We start from the raw sequence: 26,387 nt of genomic DNA on the forward strand, positions 1-26,387 counted from the left end.
GCAGTCCAAACATGGATAAAACTAATAAAGAAGAACCTGGTAGCAACAGCAAGTATTAGCAGCATTAGATCCTTGCAGTTAATATACCAGCCTACATGCTAATTGTACTGCTCTGTCCTGAAGAGTCAGCCCCAAAGCACTTAGCAAATTACACTTTGAAACTGCTTCTGCCTCTGAAACAGAAGCGCTGGAGCATCCCCTGTCTTTTGAGCAGGGTCAAAATTCAGCCCTAAGGCAGTGTGTGAATGGTGCAGCAAATTGGAGCTGCCTATCTCTGCAGGCCCAGCCGAAAATTACTAGATCAGAAAAGGGGTGGTGGAGGGGGAAGTTACGTGATGATCTCATTTTAGTGCACAGAAGCTTCTTCAGTAACTTGCAGAAAACAAGTGTCCTAGTTTCCCCTAACTAACTGTCCTGTTCTGATTAACTGCCAGGTTACAGGTCATGCCAATTCCTAACTGGGACTTAATTAAGTATTTGCTTTGGGGTCGAAAGGGAGAGTTAAACTCTCTTTTCTCTTTGCAGCTTCACCTATCCTTCTGTAAGACAAGCAACACAGTTAAAAGACCCTACATCAAACATGCCATGCTCAGCTATTGCAGTGTGCTACCTTCAGCACAGATGATGATGATCCATCAGGAAGTACTTAAGGTCATAGTTCGCAAGATTATCTCAATATGGCAATATTTTGTCAAATTGCAACCATGTCAAGACAAGTTTTAAACAGGTCCCACACTACCTATGCCCTGTTCATTTCTATCAAAGTCCAGGGAGAGTTTTGCCTCAGACCACAGTAACAGCAGGACTGAGATTTTCCAAGGTGAATACATCAGAGTGCAGCTCTCTGCATCCTTTGTAGTGTGCAGTCCTACAACCATTCACATAAGCCACCATAGTCACAGGCTTCTGACTGCCTACATTGGACACTCACTGGAGACAGGGCTAAGTTTTGCTTCTAACATACACAGTCTTCACTCAAAGTCTGGTCTTTCTCTTAGTTTCAATCTAGAGAAAAAAATCACTTTGCTTGAAACCAGAAACTGATTTGCATCTCCATTTTGTTTCTTCTTATAGCAAGGAATTGATGGGTGTGCTTGTGAATCAGCACGTTGGGAGGATTCATTTTTTTCTGGTGAAATCATAAATGATTGTTCTCCTCCACAAAGAAGAATCAACCTACGTTTCCAGAGCACTTTCGAAATGCCTTTTCTAGATTCCACTGCATAGCCTGATTTTGGAAAGTTAAGATCTCTGGGTTTAAGAAAAACACATAAATAGGGTGCTTCTGATTGTCTGGTTGTTTGGGCTTTTTTTTTTTTCCTAAGAGCTATAGTAGGAGTATTTCTTCGATACAGTTTTCACAATATCACCATCCGGAAAGCATCCAAAGTAAAAATTAGGGAACAGGATTCCTTGCTATATGCGTCAGGGAAACACAATTTCTAATCATTCCAGCAAGTTTCAAACTCAGCCATCCCTCTGAGCAGTCACGATCTTAGCTTACTCACTAGAAAGCCTGCACCAGCCAGCAGCCTGCTCCGAGTCCTGCTGTTGCAGCCTTGCGCTACAGCCTATACCCTGTAACCTGGCAGGTGAGAGGGAAGGTCCAAGCTCTCCTCGTCACACCGCAGCCCCCTGGCTGTGCAACACCACAGGTCAGAGTATTCAGCAGTGTAGGCCTGGCTGTCTGAGCTCCCCGTGCACCCCTCTCCCCCCAAGCCTTCTCACAACAGCATTACGGGCATAAGGAACCGATCCAAGACAGATAAATCTGAGTAGGAAAACAAATCGCTCCCTTCCCCCTGACACCAGCGCATTAAGATGAAATGCAAAGCCCGCTTGTTTTGTTCACCACCCGGAGCCAAGGTTTTTCATCTCCTTAAAAAAGCCCACAGCAAAAATTCAAATGCAATTGGCAACTCACCCGAAGTGGCTGGCTAAACTCATGGAAACGCAGAAGAGGAAGAAGTTTTTGATCATGATAAAACCAGAGACACTCCCATTGTCCATTCCAGAGGAGAGGAGGAACGCAGGTGGTTGCTTTGGTGAAGGTGCAGCTGCTCACTTTGTTCATACGCTGCAACAATATTAAAAAAGATAAATGATTGCGTGGACAAAGAGCAGGATGGCCGAGTTCAGCTAACACCGCATCTTCTGCTGTCTGTGTTTTTCACAAACTTATCTAGGCTTATGTAAACATCAGCTGTTTATGTAAAATTGTATATCTTCAAGGACGTGTTTTACCTTCTGCTGACAGAAAAGTGCAAGCCAGGAAAAATTCTTAGTGGCCCAGTTTCCCCTTACGTTCGTCCGTGATACAAGCAACTAAAGAAACAGTCACCATTCCTAAATGCCAGTTTCGACCCTTTACCTATTTCAACAACTTCCAGACGCCTGCAAACCCAGGCTGTGTGCAGCCTCCGCATCCTTTCCTTCCATCACAATTTTTTTCCCATTAAATACCCTGCTTCCCTTTCCAAAATCCCAGTTGAAATGCCAAGAAACACCTACTGCTTCTTGGAATTCATGCTGCTGATGCACGGCTTAGCAAAAGAGAGGGTGGGATGGGGAAGGGGTGGGGGGAGTGAAAAGTGACCTTCCTCGCAAAGGCACATAAACCTCACGCTAGCAGGAAGAATGACAGTCATATAGCTGCTCCAGCGACTGCCGCTTTTTGGATACCTGCCTTAGCCACCAGTCCACCAATTTCAGCATTGTGCTCTAATGTTTTCTCCTGAGCACTCAAAAAAAAACCAACAACCCAAACAAAACAAAAAAAAAAATCCAAACAAATAAAAATGAATAATAATAATAATTAAAAAACCCCAAACAAACAAAAATACCACAAAACCCCAAAACAACACCAAAAAACAGACTCAGAGGGAAGCTGCCTGCCTTTCCCACCTGAACCCTATGCCCTCGCGACACACAGCTCCGCAACTTACTCTCCCTTCCGCGCCGGCGCAACGAGGCAAATATCCCAAACCAAAAAGCCTCCCGCCGGGGCTGCCCCCGTGCGGTCCAGTCCTGTCCGCGCTGCCCCGCTCGCTCCGCACCGCTCCGCACCGCGCACTGCGGGGCCGCCGCTCCTTCCCGCACACGCGCAGCCCCGGCCCGCCCGCACCTGCGGAGGGTGGCACCTGCTCGCCGCGCCGCGCCCGCTCCGCTGCCCCTTCCCTTCTCCCCTTCCCTCCCTCCCATGCCCTCCCCGCCGTGCCCCCGGGCTTCCCCCCCACCGACCCCGCCAAAGTTTTCCGCGGCCATGTGCGCGGCGCCGGGCGCAGCGGCGGCCGCCCGTGGGGGCGCGGGGGGCTGCGGCCGAGGGCTCCCCGCCGCCCTCCGCAGGAGCGAGGAGCGCGGCGCTTACCAGCCGCCGGCGGGGGGACGAGGGCGAGGGGGCGGTGTTCGCCCGAAAGTTGCGGAGCGGCAGCGGAGCGGGCGCGGCGGCGCTGCCTCCCCGCCGCTGCCAGGCGCGGCCCCGCCGCAGCGCCGCGCCCGCGCCGCCCCCGCCGGGAGCCGGCGGCCGGGAGCGCGGCCTCGGGGACCCCCCTCGAAGGGGCCGCGCGGGAGCCCCCGGAGCGCCCCGCTATCCGCGCACCGGTCTGCCGCGGGCAGCCACCGCCGCGCTCCCCGGGGGGCACCGAGAGCCCGCGGAGAGAGCCCCGGCCACCTCACGCAGCGAGCGAGGCTTGCCGGTGTGTAGCTCCTCGCACACGCGTACCACAGGGTGCCTTGGGTTGGAAGGGATCTTAAAGATCGCCCAGTTCCACCCCCCTGCCATGGGCAGGGACACCTACCATCAGACCAGGTTGCTCAAAGACCCGTCCAATCTGACCTTGGACACCGCCAGGGATGAGGCAGCCACAAACCTAAGCATCCACACGGCTACAGACCCATGCACCTAAGACCTGTGTCCATGTTCCTCTTCCATGGCCGGTGGAGCTGGTCTGAACCATTCCAACCCCCATGATTAGATATCCATGGTTTCTATCAGCATTAAAACATTTCAGGAGACCTGCAGTGACTGAGGTTTCCTTGAGACTGTTGGTGATGTTATTCCAAAAAAATGGAGGCGCTGTTTCACAGCCTCAGTACTGGGAGCACTATCCTCAGTACACGTTCAAGCTCCAGGCATTACATACTGCTCGCAGGTGGGGAAGAGTCCACGCGTGTTCAACTGTTCAAAGGATGAAACGGGGGTTACTTGAGGCACATGCATCTCTTTGTAGCATGTGCATGCTACCTGTGACGAACACGATTTCAGTGTTCATCACGCGTTCGTCATGGTCACACCGTTGTGACCAGGCTTCCAAATGATACTCCAACCCCCGTTATTAAATTATCAGATCTAATGAGGTAGTGTCTGTCTTTCAGGCAAAATTATGGATCAATGAAGTATCCGTCTTTTCCCATTGTCCAAAAAAACCTCTATGAAATTAATCCCTCTGCTGAAACCAATGCTGATCCTGCAGTTCATTGCGGTGCAGGGTGCTGCTGCATACGTGCCGGGTTCATGATCTGCATGGTTTGAAGTGAAAACTGGGTCTTCTGAATTGAAATTTCCATTTTAATTTTCTTGGGGAGGTGGGGTGGTGTAACATGTGGTGCTTAGCTGCGTTCAGCTTTTCCAGCAGTGATTTATGGTCTTAAACGCAGAGCCAATGACATACGTTGTTCCTTAGTGACTTCAACAAATACCAAGTTGTGAATGAATGTTGCTATCAGAGTTGCTTTCCCAGTACTTAAAAATATCTGAGCAAAGTAGTATGAAGCGCCAGGCATTTCTCACGTTAATGTTCTTGCCTAGGAGCGTTTAAATCAGATTTATTTCCTTTTACAGAGCTGCGATTTCTAGTAGGAACTATTTATAGCTCTCTGCAGGTGATGTAAAAGACACGTGATCTTTAAATAATTTTGCAAACTAAAATTTAAAAACAGTAAAATAATTGAATAATTTTACAAAAACAAGCACAGAAACACCGGGACCAACCTTTCTATGGGACTGGGTGAGCAGAGAGCCAAGCCTCCATCCCTCTGACTTGGTCCACCTTCCCCATGAAGACATATTCAGCACATCCGCTTCGCCAAGTTTAAAGCGCATTTCAGATTCGGAGAAGAGAAATAGCAAGAAAATTGATAAGAAAACCGGGTGGGGGGGGGTTGGGGGGGGTGGGAGGATAAAGGAACAATAAAGGAGAAAAGACTTAGTGAAACGACTTAGTGAAACGACTTAGCTGGGGAGCCGTCGAGTTCCCCATCCAGGTGGGTGGCTACCAGGGCTCGGGACCGCAGTTCTCCCTTTGGCCGCCAGAGGGCAGCGCCGCTCCACGGAAGTGCGGCGCGGCGGCTAGCGCGCCGTGGGGAGGGAGGACCTGTAGTTTTGGGGGTGCCGGACAGGACCCGGTAGGTGATTTACCGAACAGGGTGGCCGGTGAAACCGATGGGAATCCACCGCCTGCTATGCGAATCCTTAAACGTCACTAAAATAAAGGGGCTGGGAGAAAAGACGTCGCGGGCATCGCTGGTGGCGGCCGTACCCGCAAGGAAGCGCTTCCCGTGGCTCCCAACAGCGGCATCGGGTTCTTCTTTTTCCCCATAGCCTTGTCTATATGATAGCGGTGTAATACACATCCGGTGCTCTTTGCCAGCTCATTATAGCTAATAATGCAATATATCAGAAACATGTTGTTTATTAGCTCCTGGGCAAAGGTGCATTCTTGAGAGCTTGTCAGACATTAATTGCGGAGGTTTTCAGATTGGATCCCTGCAGGATGGTGGCTCTGACCTGTGACAGCAGAGTTATTACAAGCAATAGGGAGATCTTTGCTTTGAATGTAAGTGTTGTCCATGTCCTGGACTGCCTGTTTTCTGAGGCACTCCCTCGGGATTCACACTTACTGTGTTTGTATCCTTAGCCCCCTTGCTGGGTTTTAAAGGCTGTGTTGAATTTAGTCTGTGAAACAATTGCTTTTTATTGTGGTCAATGAAATGTTTTGGTTGATTGGTTGGTTATTCTCTGCGCTGGTGTTTAACAAAAGCTAACATAGCCCTTCCACACTGATTTTCTTTAATACTTGAGAGAAGTTTTGCCTGGTCCCTCTCTGACATTTCTCTTCCCTGCTTCATTGAAGTAATGTTGCTCATTTACAGAGATGAATGAATTTGAGCTAGATTGTCCTCTACATGGAACTGAAAGAATAGTACAGGCAAACTAGGCCGTGATTTTTACCATGGCATGTGTGAGTGCTTACACTCGAGAGCTGACTGGGAAATGCACACCAGGCCCTAACACTGTGACACTCTGTGTGGGGAAACAGACAATTTCTCCAGCAGCCGAAGGCATCTCTGCCATTGATCAAGCTATTCCTTCTTCTCCCAGGAGAGCTACAGAAAGCTCATGGAGTTGCATGGAGGTGTGACATACTGTGGGTATTGACCCAAGCCGCAGGCTCTTCAGAGGTATTCTCTTCTGCGAAGACATTTCACTAGGTGAAGAAGATTACCTGTTCTCTTTGATCTCCTAGCTAAGACTGTGAAAGACAGCACCTGGGACAGTGGTTTTGGTGATACAAATCCTTTTCCAATAGAGAGCAGTCTGAATTCAGCAGTCACTGCAGGAGTCCCTGATCATGAGCTAACATCAACTCAGCCACTCTCAACACACAGAATGGACATGAACAAAAGGTGAAAGCCTTGTTTCCACTCCCTTTTTAATTAGTGTTTGTAGAGACAACAGTCAAGAGGTGCTGGGACCAGCTTCAGGCTCCCCAGTGTGAGACATGGTCGCAGTGGAGAAAGTCCAGCAAAGGACCAATAAGATTACTAAAGAACTGGAGCATCTCTCCATGAGGAGAAGCTGAGAGAGCTGGGACTGCTCAGCCTGGAGAAGAGAAGGCTCAGGGGAATCTTATCTATGTGTATAAATACCTGATGGTAGAGGAAAGAATAGGGATCCAGGCTCTGCTCAGTGCTACCCACTGACAGGACAAGGGACAGAAACACAAATTAAACACCATGACATTCCATAGAAAAGTACGGTTTTAGTTTGAGGGTGAGCAAACAGAGGAACAGGTTGCTCAGAGAGGTTGCGAGGTCCCCGTCTGTGGGTATACTCAAAACCTGAGGGGGAACAGTCCTGGGAAACCCACTACAGCTGACCCTGCCTGAGCAGGAGGAGGGACTGTCTGATCTCCAGAGGTGCCCTCCGGCCTCAGACCCATGGGGTCCTGTAATCTATGAAAACAGTGTCATCCTGTGAAACTCTCTCTCACTTTCCCCAAACTATTCCACAGGTGCAGCTGGTAGTGAAGTCGCACAAACAACCTCGCTGATGTGAGAGGTATTAGAGTCTGGTAGACTTTGAAGCATTTTGTGTATTTCTGAATGGTAAGGAGGGGTACTAAAAGCCTTTCTCCCCCACCCATTCTACTGTGCTGTGAACACCCACAAAACACAGCCAGTGCTTTGCATTTCAGCTGTCTGATGGACCACACTGCAGACAGAGCTGGTGGGTTTTGTGTATGCCGGTGGCAATAAAGAGCTACTTAGTGGAGTTTTGTGGAAGGTGGCTGGGGGCAGAGTGACATCGGAAAGGGTTGCTCAGAGATAAAGATGGTCCCTTTTTGCGTAACACCAAAGACATCAGTGATGCCACTGGGAGAGAGAGGCAGGTGACTGCAAGCTCTGTCCCAGCAAAATTCCAGCTGGTTGTGAAAAACATCATCTTTAGCAAGCGGCACTGATGCTTCTGCGTGCTATTTATTGCAATTCCCAAATCTGCAGGTTCAAAAGTCAAAAAACTTCATCTGAATCTAATCCTGAGCTGGTTGCTTTCTGCACACATTCAGTTTAGAAATGAATGAACGGCTACACTCTTTGTTTGGCGGTCATCTGTTATTGGCAACCTACACTTCAGTCCATTTCCACGTATTAGACTAACAGCTGAGTGAGCGAAAGATATGCCTGAACACTGCCGACATGGATTCATGGCATACCTTAAGCTTTCGTGTTTCTGACAATCACTCTGGGCACCTTACAGAGGTCCATACTCCAAGACAAGAGCTTTGGGAGCTGACAGCCCTTTTTCTCAAAAGTAGCTGGCAGGAAGTTTAAATAACCCTGGATCTGTATTAGACGCTTTACATCATTAGACGAGGGAAATGCTATCTCGAGATACCCCACAACCCGCAAAGGAGTGGAGAACATTTCCAGCATCTTTCAGTCCATTGTAAGGTTATAAATCCTTGGGTCAGAGCATTAAAACAAAGCTTGTCTGTTACTTACAGCGACATTCCTGTCTTTCTACACCCACAGAAAAAGGCTCCATATTTTTCCCCAAACCAGCCTTGTTGTCTGATTCCTCACAATTCCCTTCTCCCTTACAGATCCTATCCTTCCTACAGGTTAAACCAGCTGGTCCAGCTTTACGCAGTTTAAGTTCCACCAATGTGCCTGTGATGAGTGTAACTGTTGAAAGCCTAGTGCTGGTCAGTGAGGAGCATGGGGCCAGGGCCAACAGTGGGGCTTAGGCCTGGCACAGCCCTTGCAGTGCCTTTGCAAGGAAATGCTGCCACAGGCAGGTTCTGAGAGGTCACCTGTGTCAGCTCAGCTTAACAGTGAGGTAGCCCTTTTATCCTCTGCCTGGAAAAGAGAGAATTCCCTTTATACCAGTGGATAGCAACGTAAAGTCAGAGTGTGGGGTCAAACCTGCTCACAGATGTTTCCCCACGGAAGAACTGAGGTTTTATTCACATCCTTGCCAGATTCACATGTGAAATCTTTTCCCTGTTGCTGCAGAGTCTAGAATAGTCTGCCCTGGAGATGTAAACCATGAAAGCCAACGGGATTTGCAACACATCCTGACCTGCTAGTTCGTGGTCTTGATTTCAGGAGGCAGAAGGGGCTATCTAGAGGCAGTCCCTCCGGCATCACACAGTACACAAATTTCCTTAGCAGTATAAACTGTGTCTTTCTGGTTTGCTTTCCTCTTGCTTTGTGAGAATACAGGCTGCTTTTCTGGGCATCCTTGAACTCTGCAGCAACTCACCTCCTCTGTGAGTGCTACACTCCGTAAGTAAGTGCCTGCTGTTACCTCACCTTGCATCTGCCCCTGGTTTCTTCTCCTGTGGGCACACAGTTTTTAGCAGAGAGAAGGTCATAGACTAGTGAGGTTGGCAGTAAACTAAAGGGAGACTTGAAATATATGTTTCACCCCATCAGAGCTTATACACAAAGATCTTTTACATTTGATGTACAGGGACAAATTAACAAATTGATTTGATGTATCTATAGAGATGTTGTGGATACAGATGTGAAGTTCACATTTTCCCCACCTGGACTGATTACAGGTTCCCTGCTTTGCAACCATTGGCATTGTGCTAATAGTATGGGAATGACAGTACAAATAAATGTACTTAAGCTCTTAGCAGGCGTCGTGACAAGCAGGTGGATTCAAATGCAACATTAGCAAACAGAAGCACATGTTGTCTTCTCAGTCTGTTCTTACTCAGAGGTGGCAGTCGTTGTATCTCTTGACATTCTCACATGATTGCCCATGGATCTTCCCATTCTCCAGAATTAAACTTTTAAACATGAAATATATAAACCATACTTTTGCATAGAAATAAATAATAACGTAAAGGATGAATAAGTCTTCTCTAAACCTATAAAATGCTTGTAACTAATGTGTGGAAGTGGATTAAACACAAGATTAAAGTAGATTAAGTACAAGAAATCTGGAGTGGGACTTTTTACAGAGTCATGCAGGGACAGGACAAGGAGGAATGGCTTTAAAGTCAAAGAGGGGAGATATAGATTAGGTAACAGGAAAAAATTCTTCCCTGTGAGGGTGGTGAGACACTGGCACAGGTTGCCCAGAGAAGCTGTGGCTGCACCATCCCTGGTAGTGTTCAAGGCCAGGTTGGATGGAGCTTTGAGCAACCTGGTCCAGTGGAAGGTGTCCCTGCCTCTGGCAGGGGGTTGTAACTAGATGATCTTTAAGGCCCCTTCCAACCCAAAGCATTCTACAATTCTATGATTGTTCTATGTTAAACACTGCTGATAGATGCTTAGGTCTAAAATGCAACAGTTTTCTGTGTAAACTTAGGGGTGTTTTATTGCACCTGAGTGAGCAACAACTTGGTAACCCTCTGAATTGAAACTCTATGATCCTATCATCTGTAAAATATATTTACTGAATTTCCTCAAAATGGCTTAATTTACTGGTTAGTATTTTAACTAGCTAGAGTAGCAGTTATATATATGTATATGTTTGAAAAATAATGGGTCATTAGTGTAGCATTGTATATGATCTTTAAGGCTTAGTCCTCCCATCTGGTGATTTTCCATAAGCAGGTACTGCACAGGGCATTCCTTGTGAGGACAGAGCATACCTTTAATGAGCTGAGCAAAAAAGACAATTTACTCTGTATTCTGAAGCATCTAAGTAAGAAAGCTGTCTGTGGAGAATAACCACAAAAGTTTCATACATAGTATTAATAAAGATTAATCAGGCTTAAACTAGAGAATACAAGTTCTGCATCAGTATTCAAGGGTTTCTGCATATGCTACTGTACATGTAATTCCTCCATAAGGAAGGAGAGAACAAATCTTAGAGGGAGCAACACAGAAATGCACTGAACTAAAATGGAAGGATCAATATTGATAAATTCTTCATTAAGTATGTACTCAAACATTCATAATGGATGGAATGTGAATGTACTCATGGACAGTATAGAGCTGTAGTAACCTAATGTAACCTAATGTACTTACTGATGTTAAGGACACTTAAACATGAAGTTTAGAAATTGGTTACATACAGACAAGAAGTACCAAAATCTATTTGATAGTACATGTCTCAATTTTATTATACATACATATGCATGTATATCTCTCTTATTTAGGTTATAAGCTATAAATATTTATGCCTAGTCATACATGTATATACATATCAAACCTACCTGTCAACTGGGTTCTAAGGTAAGATTGGATTAGCATGTTTTAAGCTGTTTTGATGAACTCAGGTCTTCTTTGGCTGCTATAGTTTCTATATTTACTGCATTTCTCTGTGTTGTTTACATGAACGCTGAGCATATTGGCAGAACTCATTATTTCTGTTTCTGATCAACACAGGTAACTGTCAAATATACCAACAAATATCAGCTTCCTCTTTTGTGAAAGTTCACATGAGCTTTCCTGTCACCCTGTAATGATTCATTATAATAATTAGCTGCTGCTACCAAAATTACATTAATGCATACCATTTGGAAAGCTGTAGACACAATTCACATTTATTTTAGGATTTGCAATTGTAGAGGGCTTTTTAACAAACAATGGGCATGTGAGTGATCCAGGACTCTTGCCATTGGTTAGAGTTTGTAGTAAGGATTAAATGGCCTAGTTCACAGATTACTTCAGAGCAAAGTTGTGGCCACGTATGTGGAAGTTCTGCAGGAGGGAAACAACTCCCGGGTGCTGAAGAAGGGACAGATCAGATAGTGTTGCCCCCGGATGCTGAAGAAGGAACCAATCAGCTGCCTTTGCATTTTGTGTAGAAACCAATCATTATAAAGCTTAAGCACGGGACCAAGCTTGGAAGCTATAAAAGGCAGTGCTCTGAAGTGAATAAAGGTCAGTTTCTGATTACATTAATCAGCGTGCTGTCCGTGGATCTTCCACATGCAATATACTGATTTTCAGGCTGAATTTATTGGCAGGGGTTAGGTGGGAATAAATGTTCTCAGCGGTTCCAAATCCCCTTAGATGTGACTTCTGTTACAAGATTCAAATGCTATAATTAATAAAATTTCAAGAAAAATGAGGTTTTAAATGGTTCTATCTAGAACTAACATTTACAGAAATTGGACAGAACTAAAAAAAAAGAAAAAAGAATTAAAAAAAAAAAAAAGGAAATAACCTGAAAATGCCAGTGTCAATGTTTTGGAAAAGATACTGATGGAGATTTCACAATTATCTGTATATAACACTACTGGATATTAAATATTAATGATTGAACTATAACAAGCATTGTAACATCCCACACCAATGCAGGTGATGCCAGTCCTACAGCTTTGTGGGAACATATTTGACCAGTCCCAGTGCAATAGAATTCAGAAAGATGAAATTTATAACATGTATTATGTGTAGTAGTCAATAAGCCAGATCTTAATGTAGTATAAATTGGCTAAGTGAAGGGCAGCGGAACTACACCCATATATCAGCTGAGGTTATGCCTCGAGTGTGACCCAGTAATTAAGATTCAGTCACTGAGAGTTTGTTTAAATCTGAAGAATGAGATCTGGCACTAACATTAAGGGTTTTTTTTTGTTTGTTTGTTTTAGTTTTACTTTTTACTTTTGGTAAATAATTTATTCAATGAAAAATGCAGGTGGCTTGCTCACAAAACAACTGCAGAGCAGGCTAAAATTTGCCAATTTGTATTAGTCAATGGAAAACCAAAAGTAGAGGAACTACTAGAGGTACTGGGCATTTTGGTTTTAATATTTCTAAAATATCAGTAAGATGGAAGAGAAGGATATAGCTGCAGAAAGAGTTAAGAACAGTTGTGAGGAATCGCCATACAACCCATGCTTCAGATAGTCCCTTTGGTGTGAGAAACCCAGATTAACTCTTTGCTATGGGCAGCCATTATCTTTTTGGACAGAGGGAAATTTGCATGGATTTTCCTTTTTCTCACCTCATAGACTGTTCCACTTTCACAGAAGTGATTGAGTGTTCAGTGGGTCAGCTGTCAGTGGAGATGAATACCTACGCCAGCCCTTGCCAAGGAATGCTTTGCATGGAGGGAAGGAAAGCACCCTGCCTCCAAGCTGCATATTTAGGACGTAGCAGATTCAAGTTCAGGTCCCAGGTGTGGAATGCTTTCCTTGACTACTTGTGCTGCAGGTTTTGAAGTTTATGAACTGGAAAGGCAACATGGCATGCTCTGGTCCCCAGGCTGCACGTTTACTGTATCTGGTCCTTCTGTAAAGACCACAACAACTCCATTGGCTGCACACTTTGGAGAAACAGGATTACCTTTATAAGTAAACTAAACTGGATTTATTGCCATGCCTTTCACTTTCAGTAACTGAAAGCTAGTGGATTGGTTTCATATTTGGAGCTGTATATTGGAATAGATCACAGACTGCTGGTCAATATTGTACAAGAAATTTTACCTGCCTGTCTAAACACATCACTTGTGGATGCAGGGAGCTAACGCAGCTGTTAATTTTAGCAACCAAAGAGTGGGTCAATGAACATAGCACCTCAGGTGCACAGAAGAGGATCAAAAGAATAGCTTCAAAGAGAAAAAAGTGACTTAAATAAAATATGACCACTGGAATAGTTGCAGTTTGATCTACTGGTGTTTTCCCTGTTTACTAAAAAGAACAAAACAAGATCCATCAAATGTTAATCAGATGCTTTTTGTGTAGAGAGCACTGGGGCAGAATCCTGGGTACGCTCTAGAGAGCAGGAGAGAATAAGTTTCAGGCGAATCATCCAAGAGAAGAGAACTTAAGCCTGTCAGTTAGTTTTCCACTCTAAATGTGTTTCATTATGAAGTGTCATTTTGTTGAGATCGGATTATGGTGCTTTTTTCACAGCTTTTTGAGTTCTAGCATCTACACCACAGAAAAGCTGATTACCTATCTGGGAACCACCAGCACCCCAGCAGCTATGGCATTCACCCAGGTTCAAGACCCTTTTGTAAACACCAGACTTGAGGATTAGTCTCTTAATGTGATGATAAACGTAATGTTCTGTCAGCTGACTATTAGCTATTTGTTTTATTTTATGGATGACTAACTAGGACTGCCCAAGTCTTACAGAGCACTTGCAGTGGTAGACAAAAGTGGTGAGAGCTGTGGTTTCTCCACACCTCTGTCTGCAAGGCAGTGCATTCTCCAGTAACGTGCACAGGGCTGCAAGACACACAGTTTAATTCTTGGTCTGCCACTAATTCACTGTGTAGCTCCAGGCAAGTCCCTACCTCTTCAGCTGTAAAATAGGAATAATAATAATGGTTTCCTGTCTTTCGACAGTGATAAATACATCTGCGGTTTTGAGGCATGCAAATACTACAGTGAGTGGCCCAGAAAAGACAATGGAAAAATGAATACTTCTGTATTAACCGCAGGCTTTGGGTATGCAGTAAATAAGGCACTGCTAGCTGGCTGGTGAAGATTACTTTTCTAAGTAGCTGCTTATTCAGTAGGTACCGTGTAATCAGTACCTACTTATCCTGTGTAATGAATGATTAAGGATTATTTGGCGGAAAAAAAGGGAGGCAAAGGCACATTTCAAGAAAAATCTTAATACTGATTTACAGGAAAGCACAATTAGGATTTCATCATCCATTTAGATTCTAGTGTTCTCTAACTTTAAAGCACTTGATTTTAGCAGCCATCATAATGTTCTTGGGCAATTATCTTCTATGCAGGCACATGAGTAGGTCTGTAACTTGCGCTCTGCCATAAGAGCTTTACTCAAAACTAATATTTTGACTGTGCACATGTACCCATCCTTCATGTGCAATTATTTCTGTCTGAAAACAGGGAAAAATAAATCTGCCTTTTTGTTTGTTTATTTGTTTTGTCTTACTTTGTTTTGCTTTGTTTTGTTTTATTTTAGATGTCTGTTCTGATCACACCATCATATTCCCCTTCTTATACTGCATTTTTCTAGGTTCTCAGATTTGTTGCAGTGCTGGGGGCCTGTACATTTTTTTACAGTGTCTCTCCCTTTCTACACAAATAAAATACACCCCCAAAGCCTGTTTTTTTTTGACAAATTGATTCTTGCTATTGAAAATAGCAGGGAAAACAATAAAGACCACTGTACATGATGGTGTGCTAAGACTTCAGTTCAAACTCTGAGTAGTCTGAGCATGCTCATCCCACATTTTAACTGCTTATTAGACCATTACTATTGCATCTATTAAAAGCATGTGCAATCCACAAAACAAGCGGCCAAACATCTCTTTACAATTACGTTGTTCAGGAACCTGTATTGTCGATCTCTATGTCATATTTGTGTATACCATGTTAGTGCAGCAGTGCCCTGACTGGGCTCATTTGACTATAGCTGGAGTCATGCTTACTTTTCTATATGCAAGGAGATCTAAGCTCTGCCAAGACAGAGTACGCACAGATTTGTCAGTCTAATCTCCACCCTATTTGGTGATGCTAGATTTAAAATTAGGACGTATCAAATTGTAATCATGATATCTGAAGTAGTCTTGACATAAAAGGGAATCATCTACTGCATAATACTGACAGCCTTTTAATGTGTCTAATAAAGGAGGATGGTTTATTGTACTCTACATGTTTCTAGACATTTATTTAATACTCTTACATGTGATATCTGAGATACAGTTGAGATAATAAAAATATACTTCATAAAACAAAGGAATATGTGACTTCAAATAATATTTTAAAATTTCGTCTTGAAAGCTAAAGTTCTTCTCGCTACTTATATTGAGAACCTCCATGAGTGAATATTTTGGAGCAAATTATTTCCATAAATAACTCTTTACAGGCCCTCATCTTATGAACTGCGCGCATGATTGTTTCTGGGCATGTGAATTCATTGCAACTGAACCCATACGTGAAGTTGTTGCAGCGATTAACTCAGTAGAAGAATGTTTGCAAAACTCAGTCCTTCAAAGTTTTTACTTTTCAGTTTACAAATGGTGCTACCAGCTATGAGCAGGATACAAACAATAGGCACAGAATTATTGGCAGGGATGGCTGTTACCTCTAGTCACTTATGAATTAAACATCTTCTGTCTCACATAGAAAACATTTTAAAAATGGTTTGCATATGAAAAAGATGACTGTAAAAGAGATTTCAGTGAAGAAATCCTTAGCTTGTTGTGAACACAGCAGCCTTGCTGCTCAGTAGAAGATTGTCAGAAGTACTTCACCCTTTGCATTGCTATCTGACAGAATCTGATGGCCTAAATTTCATTTAATGCATTTTGTTTAGTGTTTCCTATAGGCTAGGTCTACATCTTCAGAGGCACCTAGACATAGAAAATATAGTGAAGTAGAAGGTGGGGATTGTCTGAAGGTGAGTTTTCATGTGGGCTCCCCTCCAAAAGAAAGGCAAGGTGCAAAAATACTTTTTATTTAAACACTGATGAGCACACTGGGAAAAGTTTCTTACCATGATCTCTCACAAAAACCACGGCCCCTGAAATAATGCTACATTAATAAGTAGGGGATGAACATAATTGCTACTAGCAGAATTTCATCAGGGACTATGCTAAATATAAAGAATTCAGTGCTAGAATGTATTGAAATGATTGTAACCTCGCTGTACTTCAAGTTAGAAGTAAAATTCTCATCTTCCCAGAGCAGCACCCTGATGCTTGTAATCAAAACCAATTTGAAACACTGGCCTGTTTCTTGGTGTCAGGGAAAGAGATTACGGGGAAGGAGAGATCACTGTCATCTTTCATATCACACGACGTATTTTGAAAAGGTCACAGCGAGACCAGGGAAAAACCTGCATGGAGGAAGAATATACCATCTACCACCACTCCAGCACCAGCTGTAATGTGGAGCTACGAGCCAGCACTACAAGCAAGGTTATAATAAGAATGATGTTTAAATTCAACATAATCTGCAGTGGCAAGCAGCTACTATGCAATTGTGGCTTATTTAACCCCGGCTATGACTGCACACAGGTTTACTTTTTAAAGACAGGAATTTACTGTGGTAAAGAGCTGCTGCTGTCACTTTTGCTGTGTGGTTTTGTCTTGATGCACAGAGAAGGTTGAGCATCTTTGGAAGATGCCAGGATGGAAACCTGATGGAAACCTGATGGAAACCTGAGCAATCTCCAGTATTATTATATAAAGAGCCTGAATCATTCAGAGGATTCCCTCCCCCCCTTTTTTTTTTTAACAGCTTATTGCTGCTACTACATGGCTCTTAGCCCTTCAAATGCCTACATAAATAATGAAATACTTCCCTGCCGTTCTCTCTATTGCTTGTAGATACTCCATCGTATTGCTAACTTTGCTAATGCGAGTAATTTCATTTTGGTGTTATTTATAATTATTATTTTCCTTCCAATCTTTCATTGCATCCATTTCCCCAATGGCTAAAACATTAACTATTAACGTCACAATGGGAGGAACAAAGAGGTGGCTTCAGTGTTATGTATTTATTATTCTTTTTCTTGGCTGGAAATTGAATTATCTACTCCTATTTAAGACCTGTCTAATGAAAACATCAGTCAAGTGTGAACCTAATGTTCTTTAATAGGAGCAATGCACAGCTAACTAGTAGAGCAGAATAAGAGTAGAGGATAAAAACACAAACAGGTGCAGAACTGCGCACATCTACACATGGAAATAGATAAGCACTTTACAAGAACAAATGGATTAATCCTCAGTGCACCATGCAATGCGGTCAGATCTTTCTCAGTGACAGACCTGGGGGACAAGATGCCATTCAAAGAGACCTGGACAGGCTCAAGAGATGGGCTGTACGAACCTTATGAGGTTCAACAAGGCCAGGTTATAGGTCCTTCATCTGGGTCAGGGCATCAGTATGGGCTAGGGGATGAAGGGATTAGAGCAGCCTCGAAGAGAAGGATTGGGGGGTACTGGTGGATGAAAAACTGAACATGAGCCGGCAGTGTGCACTCACAGCCCAGAAAGCCAACCGTATCCTGGGCTGCATCAAAAGGAGTGTGACCAGCAGGTCGAAGGAGGTGATTCTGCCCCTCTACTCTGCTCTTGTGAGACCTCACTTGGAGTACTGTATCCAGCTCTGGGGCCTCCAGTATAAGAAGCATGTTGACCTCCTGGACTGAGTCCAGAGAAGGGCCATAAAGATGACCAGTGGGATGAAGGACCTCTCCTGTGAAGACAGGCTGAGAGAATAATGAGGACAAACTTTTCAGCAGGGCCTGTTGTGATAGGACAAGGGTTAATGTGCAACTAGAACAGGTTGCCCAGAGCAGTGGTAGATGCCCTGTAACTGGAAACATTCACAGTCAGGCTGGATGGGGCTCTGAGCAGCCTGACCTGGTTGAAGATGTCCCTGCTCATTGCAAGTGGGGTTAGATAGATCACCTTTGAAGCTGCTTTCCAACCCAAACCATTTTATGAATCTATAGGAAGGAAATGAGGGTAGCTCTTTGGTTTGATATGGCACAAAATTGAAACTGCCTGTCCTAGATGTTAGATAAATGCTTTCCTTGGTAAAATCATCTGACTTCTGCTAATGAATATATGAAATAAAAATCCTAGAATATTCCATGCTGCCCATGTTATAAAATTTTCCTATTACCTAATTCTAACGTCCCAACTCCCATTTCAGATGGTACATTAGGGTCTTCAAAGATCATCCTCCAAGATGGGAAAATAGAACCCAGCCATCTTCCACCCTGGCCAAACCCCCAGAAGAGGGCACGTCGTATGCCTGAGAAGGTGTAGCATCTGGCACACGTCTGCTGTGCCTGATGGAGCTCCAGAGCTCCCAGTGGGCTGCGCAGCTTGCCATAACCTCCAGAGTAGGCATGTTTGTGTGAGGCACAATCTGGCCTATAGTTTCAGATCATCCTCTTAATTTAGCAGAAAAAATAAGGAGTAAGCTTTTACTCAGAATGATGTTTTCTTTTGCTAAGGATTATTGCTTTCTAATTATTGTTCTAACTGGATTGTATGCGTGAGTGCCAATGAAAATGGATTACAAAGAAATATGACTAAAAAAATGATTTATGTTACCAAAGCTAGATTAATCTTTCCAGGAGGGAAACTGGTAAAGATGACAGGACATACCACATTGAAACGTAGAAGCTGTCAGCTCCATTAATTGCTCTTTCAGTCTAGCATCAATTACAGTGGACTTGTAGCAATTTCATTTAATACTGAAGGTATTGTATTAAGGAGTGAATAGAAGTTGAAAAAGTGTGTGTTTTGTTAAATTTTCTACTATTTTAAAGAATGAGGGTTTAAACTTTCTGAAAGTTATCAGACTGTATGCATTGAATAAAAAGCAAGAAAATTTCTAAAGCATAATATGATGTTGATTTCTAAAGCAAAAAGGAAATTTGGTCTAAAGTTCAGCAAAATCTAGCTTATTTTCTTCATCGACACTTCTACTGAGAGTTTCTCTTAATATATAAAATTGCTGCTAAATGTACAGACCCCTAGTGAAATAGCAAACCTGTATACAGTTACAAGCACATAAGATTGGGAACACACTGGGTCAAAACGAAACAATCTACGCAGTGATGCTCCATAGAAACTCAGAAAGTGAGTAAGAAGAGGGAAAGTACTTCCAGTGCCACAATAAGACAAGGCAGTTCCCTTGTGCTTAGCAGCAATGGAGGGTTGAAAAGGCTGTGACAGGGTCCAGCCTCGCAGTCCCTCCCACTGCGGTCCTAGTCTCTGAGTTTCCATCAGTCCACACACTGCCCGAGGTCCACATGCCAAAATTTTAAGGGGCTTGGGAGGGTGAAAACTAAAATACAAAGGCAGGTAGTTTGGGAATCATGAGAGACTTTCTGATGGTAGAGGAATTAGTATCTCATTTGCTCAAGGGCCAAAATTCCATTCCCTGGCACCCAGTGTTCAGTGGGAAGTCAGCTCCTCCCTAGCTCCCTAGTTCCAGCAATCTTCAGCATAGATTTAAAAGTTAATCTGTATTTAATCATATATAATAACTATAAATAAGAGTTATGCATGCCAAAGTGAAGGTTATTAGGATGTCTGAAATACGGTAAAATGGATGTCTACTTGATTTATTTTGTCTAAAGCACTGTTGAATGTAGACCTGCTTTCAATAGGGGGAAAATACTGCTTACATTTCCTAGAAGTTACAGCAAAGCATTGCGTATTATGAGACTTCACATTCTCTTCCCTATCTACCAGGGAAATCTTAAAACCAGGACCCATTGCATGACATTGATAAATGCTTGAATTCCACATTGTTTGTCCCATACCCCTCAAGTGGGTTTTTAAATGGAGATGAATAACTGCTCTCTTCTCTGAGGTTTCAGCTGGCCGAATTTTACATTCTCTAATATATGTATACACAACATTTGTGAACTCTGAAAGAAAACCACTGAATATAGTTAAACATCATGTTAGAGACTTTTAGCCAGTTTGCATGCATAGTGCAATTTATAAAGATGATGATGAATAAAGGCAGGCAATTTGGATACTCTAGTGGATGGATAAACAGTGAATGAATATAAATAAATATGGGTTCTGAACAGACATTTTCTTTTGTTGTTTACTGGAAATAAAAAAGTATTTCAGGCTTATTCAAACCTGTTTATAAAATTCTTGGTATGTTGAAGTGTTGAAATGTATACTTTGGATTTCAGCAGTCTTTTTTCAGGCTTAAGTACTTCACAGTATTTTAAAATAAAGATGGAGAGAAGTTCTAAACATCATTTGAATAAAAATATCTAAACCATTTCATTATTTAAAAATCAATGTTTTCTTTTCTAGCAAAGTCAAGAGCAGAGCTGAGAATATTCCAGTGTCACTGGATGCTCATTGCACTAAAAAAAAAAATGAAAAAACTTAAAGTTCCACTGAGTCCTTTTAAAAGCATGCAATTAGAATACAGGACTACTGGTACAGATGGTGGGATGTCCCAGTATATTCAGAACAGTTTAAATGTACATATTCACATCTGAAAAACCTGTAAAATAAAAACGGTGTTCTTCTGATTCATTTTTAAAGCAAAGAACATTTTCGTGTTTTCCAATTCATAGAACATTTCCAGTTTTTCATAGGCTGCCATGACTATTTAACTACACTTTGCAGTTCTCTCACCCTCATACTTGAGTAGGGAAAATGCAGAGATGCATATGCTCTGTTACCAGCTTGTTTCTCTTTTAAATCAAAACTTCTGAATGTTAAAGAAGATTTGTGGATGAAAGAAAATACAGCTTGAGGCTATGATATAATGCACTTAAAGGTCCCAAAGGCAATATTCTTAACATCTGCAACCAAATCTGAAACATAACCTAGGAATGTAAATGTTAGGGCTGGGCTCTTAAATTCAAGTTTCCTGACACACTGCGGGATGACAGCCTTTGAATTTATAAAGACTTCCTATCTAAAGAACCAAAAGAACTAAAGAACACTGAGAATAATTATTTTGTTCTGTACTTACAAAGCAGTACCTATGAGAAAGTATTGCCATGTACGTGTCCAGGTGATTATTTCATCTGGTCATATGTGTTTTAATAATCTTAAAATTGTTCTTCCATGCATAGTTTGGAGACTAGTTTTGTCAGTACAAGTGTGTGTCAGTGGGATTCCTAACCCTATTTTGTGTATTTGTGCGTAACATTATATACAGTAACAAGGTTTAGATCAAGAAGTTAACTCTTCCTCGTGATATGTTTTTTCAAATACCTCCTGTCCATTTTTTTTCCTTTTTCCAAAATATTTTTTTTTTTAACAAAAGAAAGCCTTTTTGGGGGTTTGGTGAATGCTTACAAAATGCAAGGAGAAAACTCAGACCCTAACTTCTTTGGAGACCAAGGGTGCCTTAAAAGTTTTGCACTAAAAGTACCTGAGGAGTACCTAATGAATCCTGTCAAATAGTTGTGCTTATGGGACTGGCTACTACACAACGGCACTGTGTTTAGCAAAGAGCATGTTCGAAACACCTACTTTCATTCAAAACTGTCATAATGTCGGGTCAGGGTAACCTCTGTATTTTGTAACATGGGTCATATGCAGTGCCCACTAATATGCCAAGATGAGAACTCAAGGCTCTCTTCTGCCTCCATTTAACTTTGCGTGGAAAACCTAAATCCCTCTGTGGAGAGCTGGCCTTTTCAGTCATGAGCCTTTCAGAAGTGGCATCAACTATTTTTCATTAATTCATTTTTATTTGACTGAGGCTATTAACTTTCATTGTGAAAACAAACAAACAAAAAAAAAACCCAAACAAAACCCCCCAAAACTTAAGAGAATAAGAAAGAATTCTAGAGCCTGAGAGAGTAGGCTTGTTCTAAGTCATAATTTCTCCTGCCACTGAATATGAAATGCACTCCAATATATGTCAAAGGTGCCAAATCCTTGTATCAAGAAGTAAATCTCATGTCTTTTATAATATGGATACACTTGTCAAACATATTTTCTGGTCTGTGAAAGTGTAAGGAGTTCTTTTACTGTTGTATTGCATGAGCACTAACCTCATCTGCAATTTTTTCTTTCTGAAAGAATGCATATTTTACAACAGCCCTGTAATAGCTCAGAAGGGTTAGAAGGGACACTGGCATACTTTTTATCACCCTGGCACGTATGCAAGTACTTCAGGGAGCTGAAGAACAGAAATGAAAATATGCAACTAAATGAATTTCTAAGGGAGGAGAAGCAAAATCAGTGGTTTATTTGTGGAGAGTGTAGTAGTGGAAACAACAGGACAGTTTAAGATGTGAAAATTGTTTTACTGCTGGGTCACAGTAAACCAGAAACCTGTATTTCTGGTTGCATTGAACATAAACACTCCCATGCTGAATCAAGGCAAAGTTGCATCTAGTTTGCTGTCCTGCCTCTGGCCATGGGCAGTAGCACATACTTTGGGAGGAGCATAAGAAACAGGACAGAATGAAAGCAATTCTTCACCATGTATAACCTTTCAGTTTCAAGCAGCCTGAGGTTTATGTACTTCCTTAGCCAGAGAGTGCATTCACAACATTGATTTTAATAGCCATTGATGGAGCTCCTTTTCATGCATTTGTCTAATGGATTTTTGGGTCCATTTATAACTTTGACCGCCACAGCTTCCTCTGGCAACGAGCTCCACAATTTAATTATGCATTGTGTAAAAAAGGACTTCATATTGCTCTCTTTAAACTGACCACCTGATCATGAGTGCTCCTTTGTTTTCATAGTATGAGCAATAACAAATACTCATTTATCCAGTCTATGACTTCATATATATCTATCATATATCTCCCCCCTCAACTGCTTTCCAGACTTAAGAGTCTCAGCCTAAGCCTCTTTCTTCTTACCAATGACATTTCATACTTCCAGACATCCCTGTAGCTCTTTGCTATACCTTAATCTAGCTCTTAAACCCTTTCAGATGGAAGAGAACTGAATGAAGTTTACAAGATGTAGGTAGGCCTTAGATTTCTACAGTGCTGTACTGACCCTGTTTTGTTCTATTAATTCCCTGATTGTTCTTAGCACTTGTTTACCTTTTTGACTTCTGCTGAGCACAGAGCTGGGACCTTCACTGAACTGTCTGCAGTGACTCTGAAATCTTAACTGTAAGGATAATGGCAAATTTATGCACCTCTGTTGTGGGTATTTTGATAGCTTTCTCCATGCCTAATATTTTTATATTTGGAAATAGAGTGCATTAAAAAGAAGAAGAAAATAAATCCTGTGAACTAAATAATTGAAACCTATTGGATTTGAACTAGAACTAGACACCTTTGAGAATATCAGTGATTTAAAATTTGAGTAAACAGGAGTCTACATCTTGACATATTCTCAATTCATCCTTCGTGCTTTGCTCTCAAATACCAGCAAGCGGGTTTGCAGACTTGCTAATGCATTGGTATGTTTCTGAGCCATGCTAAACTTCCCAGCTCTGACTAATGTCAAAGGGAGTCAAGACTGGCTAGCCCTCATAGAATTGGACCTTAAGAGCATTGTTCTAGTAACTGTTTATACTATGTGACATTGTCACTTCCACGCTATTTGTGGAACTTGATGATTGGAAAAATGAATTTCTAGAGAGGTTATGAAATATCAAGGATGCTATAATGTCATCATAATTACATGTAACTTGGGCATCAGCATTACATAAAAGCATATTGAATGGTTACTTAACATAACATTTGAATAAATCATGTTTAAAATCATGTTCACTGAAACATTTATTTCAGCTAGAGCCACATAGTTTAAGCTTCTCATACATAAACATTTTTGGCATTATTATGAAAAGTTGGCTTGCATCCACTTAATTTATACTTTAAAAAATAAGAGATAGCTATGTGAATCTTATATTTATAGCAGAAACCTCCATCGTCTGCTGCTTACTGAGGTTTCAGCAGATCTACAATGATAATTCAATAACTGTGCCTATAATATCCTGGGAGTTTTAAACACAGTTTCCCATTTTCGCATTTGGCATTTCAGTCTGTACTTTCTTTCTTGCTTTCCCTGATAGGTTTCTAGGTACTAAAACTAATTTGTTAATGCCTATCATGCTGTGTGACACCCTTGAATACCTAACCTGGTTAGCATGGGTTGAACCTCCTACAAAAAGGGAAAGCGACTGGTGAAGGTGCCTCACAGCTTCTGAAGTTTCTGGAGGGAAGGTTTTCAACGTGAGTTGAGCAATTTTGGTGTAGAAGCCCAGAAGGAGCTGTTCCAAGGAGGAGGAAGTACACTGAGGTTTTGCATCTAGCTGTTGCTAATTGCCTCAAAGCCATGTAGTATGGGCTTAATTTGGTATCTATTGTATATGTTGGGTCAATAATAAAATGCATTTTCTTCACTTCAAAATGAAAAAGGCTTAGACATAACAAGGTATGCGTTCTCTAAGCCTGTGGAGAATCTTAGCATCATGTTTGTTTTATTTCCTGCTTGTAAATGGTGTGTGTGGTGTACAGAACTCTTTCCAGAATAGAAAAAGAAAGTTGTTTTTTTTTATTAGTGGTATTCCATGTTCATATGCTTTCAGAATTTGAAGCTGAAATATTTCACTTTTTTATTGTTAGCTTTATCTTCCAAGTTATAAACATTAGCCTTTGTATCTCTATGTTCATCCTGAATCATGTTGTTAGATAACATCAAGAGTACTTGTTAAGCATTCTGTGATTCAATAGCATTGCTTTGTGTTCTGGCCTTAATCCAAAAAGGTCTGTTACTTTTCACTCTCCTCAAGACTATTTTCAAATTAATATATTTAACTTGATTTCTGCTTTTATATAATCTTGCAGGATTTAAAGGTGTGACAGAAAGTGGTGATCGTTGTTTAAAATTTAACTTGCATTTAGTTAAAAGACTCCAGCAATTCCAGAAATATAGTACTAACTTAGTAGCTTTCAAGTTTCCTTGCTGTCAAGGTACTGTTAGCAGAGATATTTCATGGAGCTCCAACCTAAAGACATGCAAGACATCATGGGCTGATAAGCTTTTGGAGGGCAGTATAGTCAGTGTATTGAAGCAGATCTAGCTTTCCTTCCCATAAAATCACCATGGATGGGATTTATCTTATGCAGTATTACATACTGTAAAAGTCAGCTGTCTAGATAGGTGTAGGCTGTGTTTGTAGATATTAGGTACTTCTGGAGGGTGATTCATCTGCACTGTTTCAGTCTTTTTCAGCCTTTGGAGTTTCTTTCAGTCTTTGGACTTGCTTCCCCCCTCATTGATAGCTCAGAAGAGTCCAGACATTCCAGTATGTGTTGTTGATGGCATGTTATTTCTCTATTATATTGAGTAAGCCTTCAACAGAGCTGAGAGAAAAAAAAAAGGAGAAAAGATGAGTTACTATTTTTGTTACTTTAATAATCCTGAATGCAAAACATTAGCTCTTTCTAGCAACAAAAACTCCACCAGCAGCAATACTGAAACCATATGCCCTCTATTTGATTTACCATCAGTGACTGCCTGGCTGCATACAGAGCCTCTCTGCTTAATAGTGGCTCTAGGCAAGTGCATGTAAAATATTCAAAGCAGTTTTGTTCTTTTATTAAAGTTGTGATAAGGATGCAAAGCATTTTAATATGAATTATCAATTATATAATGATATTCATATACAACAAAGTGCTTTTAATATAAGTACCTTTTATGTAGTGCTTTTGTGACAAGGGAATTACTTTTGTCATACTTTCAGAAGCATGTCTTCTATTGGTGCCAGGCAGACAGCAGCAGTAGGAGACTTCTGTAAGAGATGAACTCCATTTACTCATCATTCACTACAAGGTATTTTTCTATGCAGAGAATTTCAGTGCAGAGAATTTCAACATCAAGATGTGTCTACATTTTTGTAAGAGAAGAAAAAAATGGAGTGCATTATCAGTCTGAATAAAAGATCATCATGAACCTTCAACATTTAAAGGATTAGATTTGACTTTCCTGTTACATTTGTTAATTGTTTTCCTGATCTCCCTTTGCTGTTATCATCTCTCTACCAAAAAAGAAGCTAAGTTAATTCTATCCTGCCATTGACATTTTTGCTGATGGATGTCAAAAATTATAAACACAAGGTGGCATACCAGATGTTTTGCACTCTTCTGAAAATTTTAATAAACATATTAACAGAAACTGCTAGTATATATTTACATAAGGGGATTGAAAACAGACACTTATTCTATCTGTATTGTACATGTACATTTAGAAGTGGTGCCCTCTTCCACCCATAGCTAATTTGCTA

The 26,387-nt window shown here is 41.7% G+C and overlaps 2 protein-coding genes across 4 annotated transcripts in view; one reads left to right on the plus strand and one right to left on the minus strand.

Moving 5' to 3' along the window:
- GABRA5 (gamma-aminobutyric acid type A receptor subunit alpha5) overlaps nucleotides 1–3,468 on the minus strand; it is a 55,455-nt gene extending 51,987 nt beyond the window's left edge. For 2 of the 3 annotated variants that reach the window (XM_065677628.1, XM_065677626.1), the window contains exons 1-2: nucleotides 3,368–3,468; nucleotides 1,925–2,077 (exon numbers count right to left, since the gene is read on the minus strand). In XM_065677628.1, the coding sequence (XP_065533700.1) occupies nucleotides 1,925–2,010 (86 nt within the window). In that variant the 5' untranslated portion in view covers nucleotides 2,011–2,077; nucleotides 3,368–3,468. Of the gene's footprint in view, nucleotides 1–1,924; nucleotides 2,078–2,945; nucleotides 3,043–3,367 lie in introns of those variants that run through there. The other variant, XM_065677627.1, reaches the window with a different exon arrangement.
- GABRB3 (gamma-aminobutyric acid type A receptor subunit beta3) overlaps nucleotides 1–26,387 on the plus strand; it is a 203,686-nt gene that overhangs the window by 50,897 nt on the left and 126,402 nt on the right. The window lies entirely within an intron of this gene.

Source organism: Lathamus discolor, chromosome 4 (assembly GCF_037157495.1).
Source record: "Lathamus discolor isolate bLatDis1 chromosome 4, bLatDis1.hap1, whole genome shotgun sequence".
NCBI lineage: Eukaryota > Metazoa > Chordata > Aves > Psittaciformes > Psittacidae > Lathamus > Lathamus discolor.